Genomic DNA, 19,897 nt, shown 5'->3' with positions numbered 1-19,897 from the left:
CCCCACATGGAATAAATGTTCTTTGTCTGCTAAAGAAATATTTGGTTCCAAAAAAGTTTTTTGTTTATGGCAGAGATTGATGTTGATGGACCATTCCTTTTTTAACACTTCAATTCTAATCACCCAGGCTATGAAAATTCTTTATTCTTTGTATTTGTTGTATAGTCTTTACAGTTTCTCAGGAGCAACATGAGAACACTCATCTTATATTCAGAGTGTAGGTAAGGAAGAGTAGGAAAGAGAAGCGGACATGCAATAAATGTATGTGTCTTGAAATAAATGCCAGATATTTTTTGTTCTTTTTCATCCCAGCTTGGATAATTTGTGATGCTTTTGGAGTATGCAGATTTTGGGAATGTAGATTTATATATGTAAACATTTCGATGTGAAGAAAAGTTGTTTTAATCTTTGACAACAGATACAGATTTCTTTTAATATTAAAACAACTGCAGATATGCTGTATTTCATATACACAATATACATTGTTATAATGAAATAACATTAACAATACATTAAATTTTTTTCTCTGAAAATATTTTTAGTTCTGAGCCCTCTGAGGATGAAGAGTCCCAAGGCCTTCCTACCATGGCAGGTAGAAATAATGATGATATTTCAGAAATGGAAGACCTTTCGGAATTAGAAGACCTTAAAGATGCTAAACTTCAGACCTTGAAGGAACTATTCCCACAAAGAAGTGACAATGATTTACTTAAGGTTTTAACCTTTTTCTTAGTAACTTGTTATTGTAGCTATAATGATGATTAAAATCTCTCCTGTATCTAGTGCATATTTAGTCATTTTTATAAAGATATTTTATGTTTTAAGATAATTACTAACTTTTATGAAATAATTAAGGAAAATGCCAGAGATTTACTTGAAGATCTTATTAATAGGTAAGGTTAATATTAGGTTGGCAAAAAACTCCATTACATTTTTTCCATACAATAAAAGACGTATTTTTCATGTTTACCACTTACTTTATTGATTTGGATATTTTGGGTATGTTGGCTCTCTCCCGCTATTGGCTTGTAGTGGGTAGAGGCCAGGGGTGTTGCTAAACACCTTCCAATGTATAAGACAGCCCCACAGCAAAGAAATATTTGCCCAAAATGTCAGTAGTACCAAGAAACTTTGCAAATCATTTTTTTAAAAGATTTTATTTATTTATATTTAGAGGGGAAGGGAAGGAGAGAAATATCAATGTATGGTTGCCTCTTGTGAGTCCCCTGCTGAGAACTGGCCTGCAACCCAGGCATGTGCCCTGACTGGGAATCAAACCACGATCGTGTGGTTCGCAGGCCCGCGCTCAATCCACTGAGCTACGCCAGCCAGGGCTGCAAATCATTTTTGATAGGTTCTATCAGTCACAGCACCTTCTCCATATACTGCATAAATCTTTTTGTGTGTTTCAGTTGTGTTTTTACCTTTCCTGAAAAAAAAAAAGCATAGTATGCTAAAAATGTTGCATGTTTTCTTCCATCTTCAATATTGAAATGGCTGCACAAAAATTTATCAATTTTGATAAGTTCTTTTAAATGCATACTGATATGACAGCTGTCACAATACAATCTAACAAAATTGTTTCAAAAGAAGTTAGACAACTAAGCACTACTAGAGCCATCATACAGAAAAAATGTAACAGACATTTTGGCCAACACAATGTAGTAATGTAAGTTTTCCTTAATAGCTTTCATACATAACTTACGAACTTTTGTGTGCTTGAATGGTGTAAAATGGGGACACCTCCCCCCAGTCTCACGAAGAACTCACAAATGTCAAGAGGCTTTTTTACTTTTGTAATGACAAGGGGTAGCTCTTGGTATGATGGTGGGCACTAGCATACCATATAGGATACACGTTTTCTGAGATGAATAGCTGCTCCTTAGCTGCAGCAGGATATGGCCATGCGATGATCAGTTATAGCCCATTTTTTCTCAGACATTCTAATTCTTGAAATTAAGTGAAAAGGATGGATTTTAAATTTACTGTTGATCATCAATTTAATAGCTTTATTGAAACATAATTTAAATGTAGTAACGATCGCCTATGTAAACTGTATAACTTAGTGGATTTTAGTACATTTACAGTGTTGTACAACTATCACTATAATTTTAGAGCATTTTAATCATTCCAAAAAGAAACCTTGTACTCATTAGCAGTCACTCTCCATTTCTTTCCCCAAGCCCTAGGCAGTCACTAATCTCTGAATTTATAGATTGGTCTATTCTGGACATTTTATAGTGGGGCTAATATAATAATAATCTTTTGTGACTCATTTCTTTTAGCATAAGGTTTCAGAGTTCATCCATATTTATCAGTACTTTTCCCCTTTTTTAATGGTATCTAAAGAAACACAAAATACCATTGGGGGAAGCAAAAAAAAAAGTCTGAACTATGAGGGTGTTCTGGACCTGCTAGTTTGGACTCTTAAGTATAAATTATTCCTATTTCCTGTTGTTTGTTTTTTTTTTAATTTATAAATTTCTTCCTCCCTTCCCTTTCTTTTCTTTTCTCTCCCTCTCCCCATTTCCCTCCCTCTCTCCTTTCCTCTTTTTCTTTGATTTTAGATAGAGGGGGAAAGGGGTTAGAAAGAGAAGGAAAAAAATATCCACCCCTTACACACCTTGACCAGGGACTGAACCTGCAATTCGGGCATGCGCCCTAACCAGGAAGTGAACCATCGACCTTGCTATTTGTGGGACAACCGCCCAACCAGCTGAGCCACACCAGCTGGGGTCAACTTCCTGTTATTTTTAGCATGAACCTTTTTTATCTTTTTCCCCCCTCATATCATTTTGATACATTCTTAGTGTTAGCCAAAGTACGTTTTAGTGTTGAGTGTATGCCTGGTGTGATTTTTTTTCCTCTAGAATAAAACGAAATTCCTTTTCTAGAAGAAAAGAAATATAGCCATTAGTATAGTAGATACACAGTCTACTTACAGTGTTGGGAAGAGCTTCCTACAGCATAAACACAGACTTCTAAAATATTCAAAGAAACCAATCTCAGTTAAAAATACTTTTTAGCTTTTTACGTATTCAGGGGGATTTTTTTCTGTAGAAATACTTATGTCTAATTTTATGATTACAGTTGGAAAATAGGCTTGGGACACAGGATCGATTTGTATGTTTCATTGATCAGAAAGTTTTGGAATTTAACATATCTTTCACTCCAAAACAGAGTACTCTCTTAAGGTAATCTGGATTTCAAGTGATACCTACCATTTCAAGAGCTTTAAAGGTAACACTTATGTATTACTTTTCAAAGGCTTTAGACCCATATAAAAGAATTCAGGTTACAAAATACAAATTTAGTTTTAGACTTGTTAAGAATATGCCTTGGCTATTTCTAAAAAGGAGGAGGGGCTGTACAGGATATGTAAGGATCCAAGATTAATAAAATTAATATAGGAGGCAGCATTATCATTTGATTGGAGCCCAATTGATTTAGTACAAAAATAACTTACTTTAAAACATAAGAACTTTTTAGAATAAATAACCCATTGATCTCTGAGCAGTGTGGCTCAGTTGGTTGGGCATCATCCTGCAAAGTGAAAGGTTGCCAGTTCTATTCCCAGTCAGGGCACATGCCTGGGTTGTGAGTTCAGTCTCTGGGCAGGCCATGTACCAGAGGCAGGCAGCAGATGATTCTCTCACATCGATGTTTCCCTCTCTCCCCCTTCCCTTCTGTCTATAAATAAATAAATAAAATCTTTAAAAAAATAAATAACCCATTGAAAATATAGGAGACATTGGCAAGAGAAAAATAGAGGATATTTAGTTTCTTTTGAGGTCCAGAATGTTAACAGAACAGTATAAAAATATTGTATTAAAGTGTTAATTATATAATATTTTGAACAAATTCAAACAATTTAAAAGCAAGGAGCCCCTTATCCCAGTCATCTTAGGAAATATGGGATTTTTTTTAAATGGCTGCAGAATTATGGCATGCCAAGATCCACTGTTAAATGTCAGTTAAAAGGGAATAATGTAAATGTCTGTTGGTCTTCCCCCCACACACACTTCCTATTTCTACCCTTCCCTACACAGTCAGTGTCTGGAAACGTAAATGGAAAGTTTTTGAGGCTCCAATGCACAACTGTAATTAAAATAATAGAAACATTGAATATGCTGTATATGACTAGGTTTTCATTTTTCCTTTGTAGTGATAATGAGTAAATTTGATACATTTTAAGATACACTTAGATAAGTTCAGACCTCTGTATAAACCAGGGTTCCTGAAAATTTATCGTAGGACTCGTTGAACTTAAAACTATGACATACATGTTTTCTGACCTTATATATAGCTAATATATTTGTTCTTTAATATTTTGATAACTAAAATAATTCTTCGTGTTATTTTAAAAGTATCAATCTTTTCTCATTCTGTCAGTTGATTGAATCAACCAGCACAATGGATGGAGCAATTGCTGCCGCCTTGCTGATGTTTGGTGATGCAGGTACGCCTGACCTAGTATCAAGTGATACTGTTTTATGACACACTGTCGTCTTTGCATTTTCAGTATTGCTCTGTAATTTACCAAGTTCCTGCATGAATTCTTATAGGAATTTTACGAGGTATTAATAACTAAAGCTTTTTTTAGATCAAGAAGTGACGTAACCTGTGGTCATACAGCTACTTGGGAACCCAGTTTTCTAGGCTGAGTCTAACCCCCCTACCCCCTCAAAAAAGGGAAGAGGTGGCTTTTCATTAGTAATTTTTCTTCTTTTCTACAGATCAAATCTCGTAACAGTGAAGTTTGAAAGGTATATATATTTTTTCCTAAGTGTCCTTTCTAATTGCATTTGTGATTTTATTTACAGGTCTACAAGTCTGAGTCGGTAGGAACATAATATCTTGTGGAAAGTCCTAGTTGGTAATCAGCATTCCTTCATTTAGTAACTGTTTATGCTGTGTTCCAGGCTTGGGATACAAAATCAATGGATTTGAAAGAACTTGTAATATAAAGCAATTTTTTAAGCAAATGCTATCTTGATTTTTTTAAAACTTGTACATACCAAACAAGTACTGTAATCTCACTACCCAAAAAGTGTTGAAGAAGGGAAACCCATGCTCCATTAAGCACACCGAAATTTGCTTTGTATCATTTTCAGCTTTTTCAGTGCTTATCCATAACCACTGTACAACACACATACACTAGGTTATGAAATGTAATTGCACTATTGGTTTGCATTTTTTAAATTAAATTTATTTGGGTAACATTTGTTAATAACATATAAGTTTCAAGTGCACCGTTCTGTAATACATCATGTGTGTGCTACATTGTGTGGTTACCCCCCCAAGTAGACTCTCCTTTGGATGCCATATACCTTTATAGCCTTTACCCTCTGTTAGCTGCCATAGCATTGTCTGTGTCTGAATTTGTTTTGTTTGTTCATTTGTTACTTTTTGTTTTATATCCCACATATGAGTAAAATCATACAGTTTTTGTCCTTTTTCATCTAAATTCACTTGAGAGAGCAGATACTCTAAAGACCCATTCATGTTGTGGAAAATGGCAATATCTCCTCCTTTTTATGGCTGATTAGTAGTAGTCTATTGTGCAGTATACCCGTATATGTCCATGTCTTTATCTACCTGTTCATGGAAGGACACTTGGGTTCTTCCCACGTCTTGGCCACTGTGAATAATGCTGCAAAAAACATAGAGGCATATATGTCTTTACAAATAAATGTTATAAAATTTTCAGTAGATTACCAGAAGAGGGATTATTAGATCATATATTAGCTCTATTTTTTATTATTTTTTGGAGGAACTTTCAATGTTTTTCATAGTGGCTATACCAATTTACATTCCCACCAGCAGTTTATGAGGGTTCTTTCGTATTCTCCCCAATACTTACTATTTCTAGTCATATTGATAATAGCTATTCTTTTTTTAAAGATTTTATTTATTTATTTTAAATAAACAAAAATCTCCCTTCTCCTCTAGAAAGAGAAGGGAGGGAGGGAGGGAGGGAGGGAGGGAGGGAGGGAAACATCAGTATGTGGTTGCCTCTCACATGCCCCCTACTGGGGATTTGGCCCACAACCCAGACATGTACTCTGACTGGAAATCAAACCAGCAACCTTTTGCTTTGCAGTTGGGTGCTCAGTCCACTGAGCCACACCAGCTAAGGCTCAATAGTAGAGCTATTCCAACAGTTGTGATGTGTTTAACATACTGTGGTTTTGATTTGCATTTCCCTCATAAACTTTCGAATTTGGGCTTCTTTGCATTTATCTGTTGGGCATTGAGTATCTTCTTAAGGAGAGGTGTCAATTCAGCTCCTTTGTCCAATTTTTAATTGGATTTTTTTATTGTAGTTATATGAGGTTTTTAAATATATTTTGGATATTAGTCCCTTATTGAGGTCTTGTTTGCAGATACCTTCTCCCATTCATTGGTTAGTTGCTTTTTTGTTGACAGTTTCTCTTACTAACATAGCTTTTTAGTTTGATGCAATCACATTCATTTATTGTTTCTTTTACTTCTCTGGCATTTGGGGTGAAGTTCATAAAAATCTCTCTTGAGAGCAAGGTCCGTAAATTTAGTACCTGTGTTGTTTTTCTGTGTATTTTATTTCTTCAGGTCTTATATTTAAGTTTTTAATGTATTTTGAGTTAATTTTGTGGATGATGTCAAATAGAAATCTAGTTTCATTCTTCTGCATGTAGCTTTCTAATTTTCCCAACACATTTATCAGAGCTTTTCCTTTTTCCATGGTATGTTTTTGCTTCTTTTGTCAAAATTAGTTGCCTATATATGTACAAGTTTATTTCTGGGTGCCCAGTTCTGTTCCATTGATATGCAAATCTCTTTCTGTTAATACCTTGCTGTATTGTAGTATAGTTTAAAGTCAGAGAGTGTGACACATCTGGCTGTATTTTCTTTTCTCAAGATTGCTTTAGCCATTCAGGCTCTTTTGTGCTTCCATGCAAATTGGATGTTTTTTTCCTTCTATTTCTTTAAAAATTGCCATTTGGATTTTGATGGGGATTTCACTAATTAAATTTATATGTTGCTTTAGGTGATATGGCCATTATAACTATGTTGATTTTTCTAATCCATGAACATGGGATAGCTTTCCTTTGTGTCTTCAGTTTCTTTCAACACTTTCTTGTAGTTTTCAGTGTTTAGGTTCTTAACTCTCTTGTTTATTCCTAGGTATGTTGTCATTTATGTTGCAATTGCAGATGAGATTTTTATTTCTTTTTGATATTTTATTGTTAGTGTACAGGAATGCAGCAGATATGTATACTTTGATTTTTGTATCTTGCAGTTTTACTGTTTTTATTTATTGTTTCTAAGTCTTTTGGTGCAGTCTTTCGGGACTTCCACATATAGAATCATGCCATCCAAAAAAGTGAGTTTACTTGTCCATTCTCAATTTGGATGCCTTTTACTTCTTTCTCTTGCCTGATTGCTCTTACTAGGACTTCAAGTACTCACTGCTGAATAACAGTGGTGAGAGTTTGCATCCTTCTCTTGCTCCTAATCTTAGAGGAAAAGCTGTCAGCATTGAGTGTGATGTTAGGTTAGGGGTTGTCATAAGGCCTTCGTTATGTTGAGCTACTTTCCTTCTATAACCATTTTACTGAGTGTTTTAATCATAAATGGATGTTGTACCTTGTCAAATGCATTTTTCTGTATCTGTTGAGATGATCATACGACTTTTATCTTTATTAATGTGGTATGCCACATTGATCGATTTGCACATGTTGAGCCATCTTAGTGTGGAAAGAACCTCCCTTAGTTGTGATGTATTATTTTTTTTAATGCTTTATTCTATTCAGTTCGCTAGTGTTGTTTAGGATTCTTGCATCTGTGTTCTTTAGTGATATTTTGTGAGTGTGTGTGTTGTCCTTGCCAGGTCTTGATGTCAGGGTAATATTGGGGTCATAAAATGAGTTAGGAAGTATTCCCTCTTTTTCAGTTTTTGGTGTGTTTGGGAAGGATAGGTGTTACATCTTACATGAGTGGTAGAATTCACTAGTGAGCCATCTGGTCCTTGACTTTTGTGTTTTAGGGAAAGTTTTTGATGACTGTTTCAATGTTCTTACCATTGACCGGTCTGTTTAGGTTTTTCATTTCTTCATGGTTCAGTCTAGGGGGGTGATATATTTGTAAGCATTTATCCACTTCTTAGGTTATCATATTTGGTGGTGTATACCCTTTCATAGTAATTTTATATAGTTCTTTGGGTTTCATTGGTGTCCATTGTAACTTCTCTTTCATTTCTAAGCTTATTTGAATTTTTTCTCTCTTTTTCTTAGTGAGTTTAGACAGAGTTTGTCAGTTTTATTCATCTTTCAAAGAACCAGCTCTTTGTTGCATTAATTTTTTCTATTATTATTTTGTTGTTGTTTTTATTTTGTCTATTTCTGCTTTGATTTTTATCATTTACTGCTACTGACTTTGGGCTTCATTTGTTCCTTTTCAAATTCTTTAACTTCACAGAAGCTTGTTTATTTGAGTTTTCTCTTGTTTCTTGAGGGAGGCCTGTAATGCTATACATTTCTTTTTTTTAAATATATTTTATTAATTATACCATTACAGTTGTTCTATTCCCCCCCTTCATTCCCTTCCACCCGCGCACTCCCTCCCCCACCATTCTCCCCCCTTAGTTTATAACCACGTGTCTCAAGTTCTTTGGATTCTATATTTCCCCCACTATTCTCGCCCTCCCCCTATTTTCTACCTACCATCTATGCTATTTTCTGTGCCTTCTCCCCCCTTCTCCTCCTCCCACCCCCCTGTTGCTAACCCTCCATGTGTTCTTCATTTCTATGCTTCCACTCCTGATCTAGCTGTCCTTTTGGTTTGCTTTTGTTTTAGGTATGGTTGTTAATAACTGTGAGCTTGCTGTCCTTTCACTGTTTATATTTTTCATCTTCTTTTTCTTATATAAGTCCCTTTAGCATTTCATAGAATAAGGGATTGGTGATGATGAACTCCTTGAACTTGACCTTATCTGAGAAGCACTTTATCTGTCCTTCCATTCTAAATGAAAGTTTTGCTGGATAAAGCAATCTTGGCTGTAGGTCTTTGGATTTCATGACTTGGAATACTTCTTTCCAGCCCCTTCTTGCCTGTAAGGTCTCTTTTGAGAAATCAGCTGACAGTCTGATGGGTACTCCTTTGTAGGTGACTGTCCCCTTATGTCTTGCTGCTTCTAAGATTCTCTCCTTCATTTTAATCTTGGCTAATGTAATTATGATGTGCCTTGGTGTGTTCCTTCTTGGGTCCAACTTCTTTGACACTCTCTGAGCTTCCTGGACTTCCTGGAAGTCTATTTCCTTTGCCAGACTGGGGAAGTTCTCCTTTATTATTTGTTCAAATAAGTTTTCCACTTGTGGCTGTTTCTTTCCCCCTTCTGGTACCCCTATAATCCGGATGTTGGAACGTTTAAAGATGTCCTGGAGGTTCCTAAGCCTCTCCTCATTTTTTTGAATTCTCATTTCTTCATTCCTTTCTGGTGGGATGTTCAGTTCTTCCTTCTGGTCCATTCCATTGATTTGAGTCCCAGTTTCCTTTCCATCGCTATTGGTTTCCTGGACATCTCCCCTCATTTCAGTTAGTTTAGCCTTCATATGTTCCTCTAATTTGTGACTGTAGTCTACCAATTCTGTGAGCATCCTGATAAATAGTGTCTTAAATTGGGCTTCTGAGAGGCTGGCAATTTCTCGGTCGCTGAGAGTTACTGGCTCTGGAACTTTGAGTTCTTCTTGCGCCATCTTTTGGGCTTTTCGTGCCTATTCCGTACAGTGCGCTAGGGTTCCTTTTCTCCACATCCTCGACAGTCTATTTTGTTGATTGTTTTTGATAGCCATTCTGACTCATGTGAAGTGGTATGTCATTGTAGTTTTAGTTGCTATCTCTCTGAGGGCTAGTGATGTTGAGCTTTTTATTTTTAGTATGTCTTTGGGCCAACACTATGTCCTTCTTGGAGAATTGTCGGTTCAGGCCTTTTCCTGTTTTTCAGTTGGATTTTTTGTCTTCCTGGTGATGAGTCTTATGAGTTCTTTATATATTTTGGAGATCAAACCCTTGTCTGATGTGTCATTGGCAAATACGTTCTCCCATACAATCAATTCTCTTTTTGTTTTGGTTATGATTTCTTTAGCTGTACAAAAGTTTTTTAATTTGATGTAATGCCATTTGTTTTTTTCCTTTATTTCCCTTGCCCTAGGAGATACATTGGCTAAAAAATATTGGTATGGGGAATATCTGAAATTTATGTTTTCCACTAGACTTTTATGGTATCACGACTTATGTATAAGTCTTTTATCAATTTTGAGTTTACTCTGGTGTATGGTGTAAGTTGGTAGTCTAGTTTCATTTTTTGACATGTATCATTCCAGATCTCCCAGTCTGCTTCTGCCCCCTTTATCAAATATTAATTGATCATAGAGACATGAGTTTATTTCTGGGCTCACTGTTCTGTTCAATTCTTATATCAGGTATTGTGATCCTTCCTACTTTGTTGGTTTTTTTTTCATGATTGCTGAAGGTTTCCAGGGTCTTTTTTTTTTGTTCCAGATAAATTTTTGGAATATTTTTTTGAGATCTGTGAAATATGCCATTGGTATCTTAATGGGAATTACATCGAATCTGGTTTGCTTTGGGTAATAGCGGAATATAAAGTCAATATTCAGAAGTTGATGGCATTTTTATATACCAAAAATGAACTATCAGAAAGAGAAACTAAGAAAACAATCCCATTTACTTTTGCAACAACACCCCCCCAAATAAATAAAGTAATGCATAGGAAGAAATTTAACCAAAGAGGTAAAAGACCTATACTTGGAAAAATATAGAACACTGAAGAAAGAAATTGAAGAAGATACAAATAACTGTAAGCATATATTGTGTTCATGTGTTGAATGAATTAACATCCTTTTGTATTTTTGTTTCAGGTAGAATAGACTTTTTTGTAACATTTCTTACAGTGTAGATCTTGTGGTAAATTCCGTCAGCTTTTATTTGTCTGGAAAAGCCTTTATTTCTCCTTTGTATCTAAAGGATAATTTTTCTAGGTATATTCTTGACTGGTGATTACTCTCTTTCAATATTTTGAATACTTGATTCCACTTGTGGCTTTTAAAGTTTCTGCTAAATATAAAAATAAAAGAGATAAATTAATGGGGTTTCCTTTATAGGTTACAATCTTACGTGGCTGCCTTGAGAGGGTTTTTTTTTTTTTTTTGTCATGAGCTTTTGACACCTTTAATATGATGTGCCTTGGATAAGCCTTTTGGCCTTTTTGTATAGAGATAATTAGGTGTTCTGCTAACTTCTTGTATTTCAGGGTCCAGCTCTTCCCGTATGTTTGGGAAATTCTCAATTTGGTTAAGCTGTCTGTTCCCTTTTCCCTCTCTTCTTCAGGTATACTCATTATTTTAATGTTGCTCTTTCTAATGAAATCATAGTTCTTAACAGAATTCTTTCGTATTTTCAAAACTCACTTCTCTCTTGTGAAGACAAGAGCTGACTGACCTGAGTCATTCCTAGATTTCTAACTTCAAGATCACTGATTCTTTTTTTCTGTCTGGTCTGCTCTGTTTTCTAAGCTCTCTCTTTAATTCATTCTTCATCTCATTTATTGAGTTCTTCAGCTCCCGAATTTCTTTGGAGTTTTTAAAAAATTGTTTTTTATGGTTCCAGTCTATTTTGAAAATACTCCTTTTGGTCACTGATTTTATTTCTGAGCTCACTGAATTGTTATTCTGAGTTTTTTTGTATATCATTGAGTGTTTTCAGAACTGCAGTCTTCAAGTCTCTCATTTAAATCACAATGTTCCATGTCTTTGAGTGTAGTTTTTGTAGTTTTTTCTTTGTAAATTTACCTTGGTTATTCATGGTACTTGTGGATTATCTCTCTGCCTGAGAGACTACTATTTGAGGGACTAAAATCTACTTGAAGTACTTGTTACTTTTAATTGACTAGCACTTTAGTAAGGAGAGATCTTTTGTTTTCCAGTAGAAGGTGCTGTAACATCACACAACTACTAGTTTTTGTTCTCTCCTACCTGCATGACTGGGAGCTCTGAGATCTCTGGGGGGCAATGTCCCAAACCTGCGGCAAATGTCTCATATTCCCCAAGGTGCTAGTCGTCTTCTTTATGACTTAGTGGCCTGAGTTTCAGGGCATGACCCCCATGGTGGTGTCTGGCAGATGATGGGTCTCCGGGCCTTGAGTTCCTGACACTGCTTTCCTGTTACTGGAAGCTGCCAACCATCCCTCACTTACTGAGGTGTCCTAGTGTGCCCTCTACCGGGTCCTGCCATGACGGGTTGGAGAAGGGATTAAGGGGCGTGTTCTTCTTTAGCTTTGTGTATTCCATTCTGTTTAGACACAGTGAGTACTGGCCACTGTCTGGGATGTTACTCTTGCCCCTTCATGACCTGCCTCCACTGTTGCATGTCTGCTAGAGGTGGGTGGGCTTCAGGAGAGGGTGTGGGGACATTTGCCACGTCTGTGTCTTTTTTTGTTTGTTTTTATTCTGGCTGTTCAACCAAAGCCACTACCCTCTGCACACTCTCTTCACAGCTTCTTCACCCTTGCTCCTGGCTTCAGCTTCAGTGTATACCATTCTGTCAGGCAGTACAGAATGCCGCCTCTGCCCCTCTGGTCTGCTAAGTGGGGGTTTGCAATCCCACCTGCCACTGCTACCACATTCTCTGTGGCCGCAGAAAACACCAGGCTGCGACTGTGGTTCCTGTCTCTGTCGTGCCTGTCCTGCTTCCCCTGCTCACCCTGATATATCCACCTTCAGAGGTTTCATTGTGTAAATCTCTCAGGTGTGTTTATCTGCTGAGCAGGGAATCCCTTGTTGAATTACAGTTCTCCAAAGCACAACTTTGAGGGCGGAGGCTAAGAGGCTTTTTCACTCTGCCAGGATGCTGATGTCACTTCTGGTTTGCCTTTGTAATAAAAGAATTCTTTATTTTTCAATTATAGTTGACACACAGTATTATACTACTTTCAGGTGTACAGCATAGTGATTAGACATTTATATAACTTACAGAGTAATCACCCCAATAAATTTAGTACCCATCTGACACCATACATAGTTTTTACAATATTATTGACTATATTCCCTATGCTGTACTTTACACCCCATGACTGGTTTGCATTAACTAGGATGCTGAATCAAAGAATATGCACATTTAAAATGTTAATGTGTACTTATATGTTACTTTTTAAAAGGTTTTGTCAATTTATTCTTCCATTAACTGTGAATAAATGCCCATTTACCTAAGTGAGTTCTTTTAGACTTTTAAATTTTTTTGAAACTGAAAAAATATACAAGCAGAAAACATATAATATGTTCCCCTGGCCTGTCATCCCTCTTCAAAAATTATCTACTGCATGTCTACCTCCGACAAAGTATATTCTATTGGAGTAGATTCCAAACTTGATATTATCTTATCTGTGTGAAATATTTGGAATCTTTAAAATATTCCAGTTTGAACAAGGGAACAGTAGTGTGGTGTAGGGGTACTAGCTACACAGAGTGTTTAGATTTTTTAGCTTGTAAGCCATGTGGCCTTGGGCAGTGTTTCCTTAACTATTGTTTCTCTATTTCCTTAGCCCTATAATAGTATAGTAATAGTACTGAACTCATAGGTTGTTGTAAGTGTTAAAGTCAATGTAAATTTCTTACTGTAGTATGGGATATATAGTAAGTACATAGTAAATGTTTACAGTTTCTATTTGTAAGTGGCATCTGATGATGGAAAATGGTACAGGAGAAGGTTGACAGTCTTCCTCATTACTGTGCCACTAGCAGTAATTATAAAAGTTTCTAAAAATTAGTAGTCTTAATGATCATTTGTTTAGTTGCAAAGCAGTTTGGAAATTTTTACATAATACCTCAATATTTCATAATGTTTCCATTGAAAGATTTGTAGAGTAACTATTCCACAGTAGTATCTAACTTTTTTCCTTCAGCAGTTTATATCTTTCAGCTAACTCATTAACTTAACAGATGTTTATTTTACACCTATTACTATGAGCCAGATGCAATTTTAGGCACTGAGGATGCAGAAGAAAACAAAATGTGCAAAAACCTCTGCCATTGTGGATGTATAGTCCTCATTAAATTTGAACTTCAACTAAGGTCTTCTCATTCTGTACTGTATTTTGATATTATTTTTTAATGTCAACCAGCAAGTTATAAGGAAAGAAGAAATCAGGGTTTTGTGTTTTGTTTTAAGTAAACTTCCAAGTGGGAAACTTTGGGTGGTGTATTTGGACAATTTTCAACAGAAGGCCTTTGTAAATAACTGTAAGAGATCTTGGAGAGTTCCACAAGTCATGGTGGTGGAATTGGTTTTACAACAAATTAATCTTTTATAGACAGTATCATCTTGCATATTAAACAGGGGTATCTTTTATACATTCCTTTCTGAAAGTTTTACTTACGAGTACTGAGTTACTTATGAACACTATTTAAAAAATATTCAAAATTTTTACCCTATTTTAGAAGCTACTAATAAAGATTTATTGACGGTGTCCGGGGTTTCTGTAGCTATTTTTTTTCACTTCCCTATATGTGTAAGAATAGGTAAAACATTTTTTATGAGTATAGTCGTATCACATCTGCTGTTTTGTAACTTTTTCATTTATTAGAGACATCTTTCCATGTTATTTTAAAAGTCTTTTTTATAAAAGTGGTATTTATGTGTGTATCCTAATTTGTCTAATACCTTGGGCATTTAGACATTTTGGTAACATTTTTGTGTTTATGTGCCTAAGCAAACATTTCCATCAGTTCTGTGGAATAAATAACTGGAAAAGGAATGACTGGACTAAAAGACACAGAGCTAAAATTTTGAGATGTATTTTTGAGTTGCCTTCCAGAAAGGCTGTTACAATTCTAATCTTAGAATGAAAAAAATTTAATTTCCCTCTCTTTAACTATTAATTAAGTTGAGCCTCTCCATTTTTTTCTGTTGAACTGCCTATTTGTGTTCTTTGTCCATATTTTTTAATCAGTCCCATGTTTTATCTTTTGTTTTTAAATACTGAATTTACATGAAATATATTGTTATCCGGGGTATGAGGTACATCTCTGATTTTTACCCCCTGAAATTGATGTGATGAGTACTCCCAATAAAAGATGAGAATTTAAGAAATACATAATTTGAAAGTGGTATTTAGTGTAGCATATTAATTTGTTTTTTTAGATAATATAGAAAATGTTTAATTAATAAATAGAATAGGTTTAAAGATAGGCAGTCAAGCATTGTGTGCTGTTATATATAAAACCTTTGGTACTAAAATTTTAGTTTTGAATTTTTTCCAACATTTAATTGCAAATTTTTGTCATTAGCCATTTTATATGCATGCAAATATTTGGTGCTGTAAAAAAAATGTATAAATGGATATTTAAGGCTGAGGAATTCTTTATTGACAACACAAAGTTCTGTGTCTTTCAGAAGAAATGTGTAGGTAACATGGCACAAATCAGCTTGAAGCTTTTCCAGATTTAGACTATTCCCAAAGTGCTCACTTAACCCCAACAAAGACAGGGCTGAGCAGAAGTAAGGCCTGCCTAAGTGTTGTTAGTGCGGTAATAATATGGGTGTAATCTATCGTTTTAATTTGAACATCTCGCCTAGGATGTCATATGATGTGCTTGAATGTGGTATGTTACAGAATTACATGCTTACAATCTTTTAATAAAAGATTTTATTAAAAAGGGAGGGCATTATTTTTGCTGGACCCCTGTAGATGAGGTGGTGGTTATATTTCCCCTTTCTTAAAGTGGATGCTGGAAGTTAATTGGCATATGTGTAATGCACATAATATGTTATCAATAAGTTGAGGGGAAAATTTAAGCATTCATGTTAACATGTGTTTATTATACATTAAAAGGCTAATAGCATTCACTTGTTTTGTTATAGCCATATTATGAAACTTTCAGGCTTACAGCTTGAAAGTTGACATGTTTACATTTATTTTGAATATTAATATTTCTGCAACTTGTATTTCTAATGGCATAGTTAGGGTGCTGACATAGTTCATACTGAAATCTAAAACCTTTGTGAACTTAGCAGATGCTTTCATATTAGCACAGTAGTATGTCTCAAGAATTTATCCTCTGAAAATAAAAGTATTTAACAAATAGATCAATGTATACAAAGTATAAATATGTAACAAATTTTTAAAAAATCATATACAGTAAGTCTGCTTTTTTGTTAGTCTTGGCAGAATATGCAAATTTACATTACTGTTAGATTCTTATGTTATACTTTCTTGTTTTTAGGTTAAGAGCATCAATTGCTGGAGCTATTTATTTTAGTTCCTCCTCATTTATTAAATGCGAATATTACTACCTACTTTGTAGTTTTGTTCTGAAAAGTAAATGAAACAGTAGTTTATAAAAGCCCTCTGAAAAGCTTGGTACCTGGCAGACAATTATTGATGTCAGTTATGCTATTCAGATAAACTATGCTGATGAGACTCAACTTCTTCTTACCTATGAACACTGAGTCACAGGGAACAACCCCTTCCTCCCAGTATTGCTGTGAAGAATTGCTCATCAGTTTGTTGATGTACATTTTTATCAGTAAATGTGATGGTTTATAAGTACATGATTATGGTGATTTCTACTTTGGAAAGACTGAAGAGTCTCTGCTGAGTTTTCCTTCTGTTCTGTTAACATTTGTTGAATATACATCATATGTCTGAGAAACAACTTGGACTTGCTGCCAAGGGACTATCTTCAGATGCGTTCCTTATAGTGACATTTTTGCCTTTTTCTGCATTAATGCTTTGTATACTGATGTGTGCAAATTTTGCATGTTCTCTGTTTTAGAAGGTGGTGGACCCAGGAAAAGAAAATTATCTTCTTCTTCAGAGACATATGAGGATGATGAATTTAATGATGATCAATCTATAAAAAAGAAAAGACTGGATCATGTAAGTTACAATTGAATTGCAGTATCAAAAATTAGCTGCTTAGGTACAGAGTATGTTGCACATGGATATCATACCTGAAAATATACCTAACTAAATCTTCTTTCTTCTCTTTCACTACCAAGTTGGGATTTATTTTTGCATTTTTTGTGACTGTTTTCTTTTAAATTTATATAGTGTTAATTGCGTGTCTCTGAGTTATAAAATGAAATTTTTTTATAAGTATTCTAGTGGTATGTAATTATACTTTTAAATTAAATCTTATTTCCTGAAGGCTTTACAGACATAGTTCTATAATACTGAAAACCCGCTTTTCCCTCCTCCGGCACTGTTTCCTCCTCCTCAGTGGCATCTCCTCATAACCCTTCTAGATGACTCTTGATACTTAACTGGTTACCTAAAAGTAATAGTTCTTATGCTTTTATTGGGTTACTCTAGTTTTTTTTTTTATTAACTTTTCCTTTATGAATAGGACTACTAAGAAACCCGCCAGTGAAAGTAGGCGTAGTCCTACTTTTTTCTGTATTTAGACAACAGTTTTTTCTTGGTAGTCAAAATCAAAATAAATCGCCATGATCACCACAGTAACCTCTTTGTTTGCCTGTGATATATGTAGTATAAGAATCCCAAAATAGCCCGATGGCATTCTCTTCCATAATTTAATAGGACAATTTTTATGCCCCTACATGGAAGCATTCTTTCATTGGAAACTAATACTGATGAGCACTAAAGAATTCTGAGTAGGTTTTTAGGTGTGAGAAACAGCTGTAATGTGAGAGAATAGGCCCACATTTTAGTTTACAGACCTACAAATAATGATTATAAGGGAAGTAGCATCGTATTTATTGCTGATTCTAAGCATTTACCCTGCTTGTATATTCTGTAGAACAACATCTCTAGGTATTATCTACAAGTTCACATGCTGAATTTTCACTAAGTAATACTACTGTCTGTAAGCCAACTGTTTCTAGCTATTGAGGCACGTGGTAAAATCAGTGAACTTTTGGGGCATGAATTCCTTGATGCACTCCCAGTTAAATTAGCTCCCTGGTCAGAAATATTGTGTCACAGTGTAGTACTGACTATGAATCAGGTTTTCTATATAGCTGTATAAGATGTGTTAATTTTTTAGGGCTGTCATAACAAAGTACCACAAACTAAGTAGCTTAAACAACAGAAATAGATTATCTCACAGTTCTGAAGGCTAGACATCCAAGGTAAAGGTGTCAGAAGGGTTGAATTCTTCTGAGAGCTATTCCTTTTTGCCTAGATTCTGGTTGTTTGGTGGCAACTTTAGTGTCTGTTGGCTTACAGATATCCATCTTCATCTTTGCATTGCATGCTCCCTACATGCATGTCTTTCTCCAAATTTCCGCTCTTTATAAGGACAACGGTGATTATATTAGAGCTCACTCTAATGGCCATTTTTACTTGGTTTACCTCAGTAAAGATCCTATATCTGAATAAGGACACATTCTGAGGTACCAGGTATTATTCAACATATGAATTTTGGGTGGACACAGTTCAACCTGTAATTTATTTACCAGAAGCAAATGAATAGGGAAGGTAAATTCATACTCAGAGCAAGTTTCTATTACAGTCTCTTATATAATGAAAGAGGTTTGAAGTAATCAACTTCCCACCCAGTAATTAGCTTAATATTCCAAGGAATGGTGCTATCATGGGAACTCATTATTGGCCTCTGCTGTTGGCAGGTTGAGTGCTCAGTAGTAGCAATAGCCAGATAAATATTGAGGTGGGAAAATCTCACCTTTTTGATCTGAATGTGCAACCTCAATATCTGTTGCAATGTCCGTTTGTTTCATAGATCCATTGAGCAAGCATCCAAGTGGCTGTGATCTTAGTGGTCACAGGATGGTCATCTTATATACCTGATTATTAAATGTCTGCCCTACAATAGATGCACTTTGCTGGGCATTCACATGGAACACTGTTAACCTTGCATTCTGTTCTCAGAAAACCTGAGGAGTTCAACAGTGTACTTCTTCCCCAGATTTCTGGTCACTGACCTTCCACTCGTGTTCTCCTTAGATACTACCAGTGATATTTCATTGATCTGTACCTCTAACCTCTCTTTCTATACCAAATGAACAACAGGTACAGTGCCCAAGTTGTGGGCAGGGCTAATCTCTTAAATGGGATTATGTATATATAGTTGTTCACTTCACTTTCGGCTTCTTCTAACAATTATATAAACCCTTTGAAAATGAAGTTCAAGATTTTGCCATCACTTCATCTGATCATAAAGAATTTCCCAAGGTGCCATTGATACTGGTTGAAGGAGGGACACAGTAAAGCAGAAGTAGGTACCATGGAAATCTGAGAATTATTTGTTCCTTATTATTTGTACTTACAACTTACTTGTCCCACAAGTCCAGTCTCACATATACCATTTTTGCTTGCTGTTCCTCATCCTCAGTGATGAGCTTGGTGGGTCAACTACCCAAATTATGCAACAGGTTAAGTCTAGTGGTCAGTTGATACTCTGTTATCAACTGTTCTGCTGCTCTCAGGATCCCCTATCAAGCCAACAACTGTTGCACAAAAAGAGATCAGTCCCCTGTTTTAAAAACATTAATTATATCAATGGAGTAAATATGTAAGAACAGTTTGAACATAACCTGAATTTTGCATTGTCTAACGTGCAATTTTGTCCATGATAAATGGAAGAAGACTTAATCGAGCTGAACTGAACCACACTGGAATACATAAAATTCACACACCTCCGAACATCTACTGGCTGCCTCATTTCACTGTTTGTTATCCCACAAGTTTATGTTTCACTCAGCATCTCAAACATATTGAAGCATTCTGGTTCAGAAATACTTAGCAGTACATACAAAAGGAAAGTTTCAAGCATTGAGGAGAAGCTTGAAACAAATGTTTGGAAGGAAAAAATACCATGTGTTCTATCCTGAGCAGTAGGCATAAAGGAGTCCATGTTAT

The 19,897-nt window shown here is 35.5% G+C and overlaps 1 protein-coding gene across 2 annotated transcripts in view; it reads left to right on the top strand.

Moving 5' to 3' along the window:
* Positions 1-19,897, top strand: part of SMARCAD1 (SNF2 related chromatin remodeling ATPase with DExD box 1) — a 102,502-nt gene that overhangs the window by 26,946 nt on the left and 55,659 nt on the right. For both annotated transcript variants that reach the window (XM_037046095.1, XM_037046094.1), the window contains 3 exons: positions 543-714; positions 4,393-4,459; positions 16,830-16,933. In XM_037046095.1, coding sequence (XP_036901990.1) covers positions 543-714; positions 4,393-4,459; positions 16,830-16,933 — 343 coding nt within the window. The remainder of the gene's footprint in view (positions 1-542; positions 715-4,392; positions 4,460-16,829; positions 16,934-19,897) is intronic.

This window comes from Sturnira hondurensis, unplaced genomic scaffold (assembly GCF_014824575.4).
Source record: "Sturnira hondurensis isolate 20B ecotype Veracruz unplaced genomic scaffold, ASM1482457v3 Scaffold0004998, whole genome shotgun sequence".
In the NCBI taxonomy this organism is placed as follows: Eukaryota; Metazoa; Chordata; class Mammalia; order Chiroptera; family Phyllostomidae; genus Sturnira; species Sturnira hondurensis.
The sequence above is the reverse complement of the archived record's forward strand: the minus strand, read 5'-3'. Positions and strand labels throughout refer to the sequence as shown.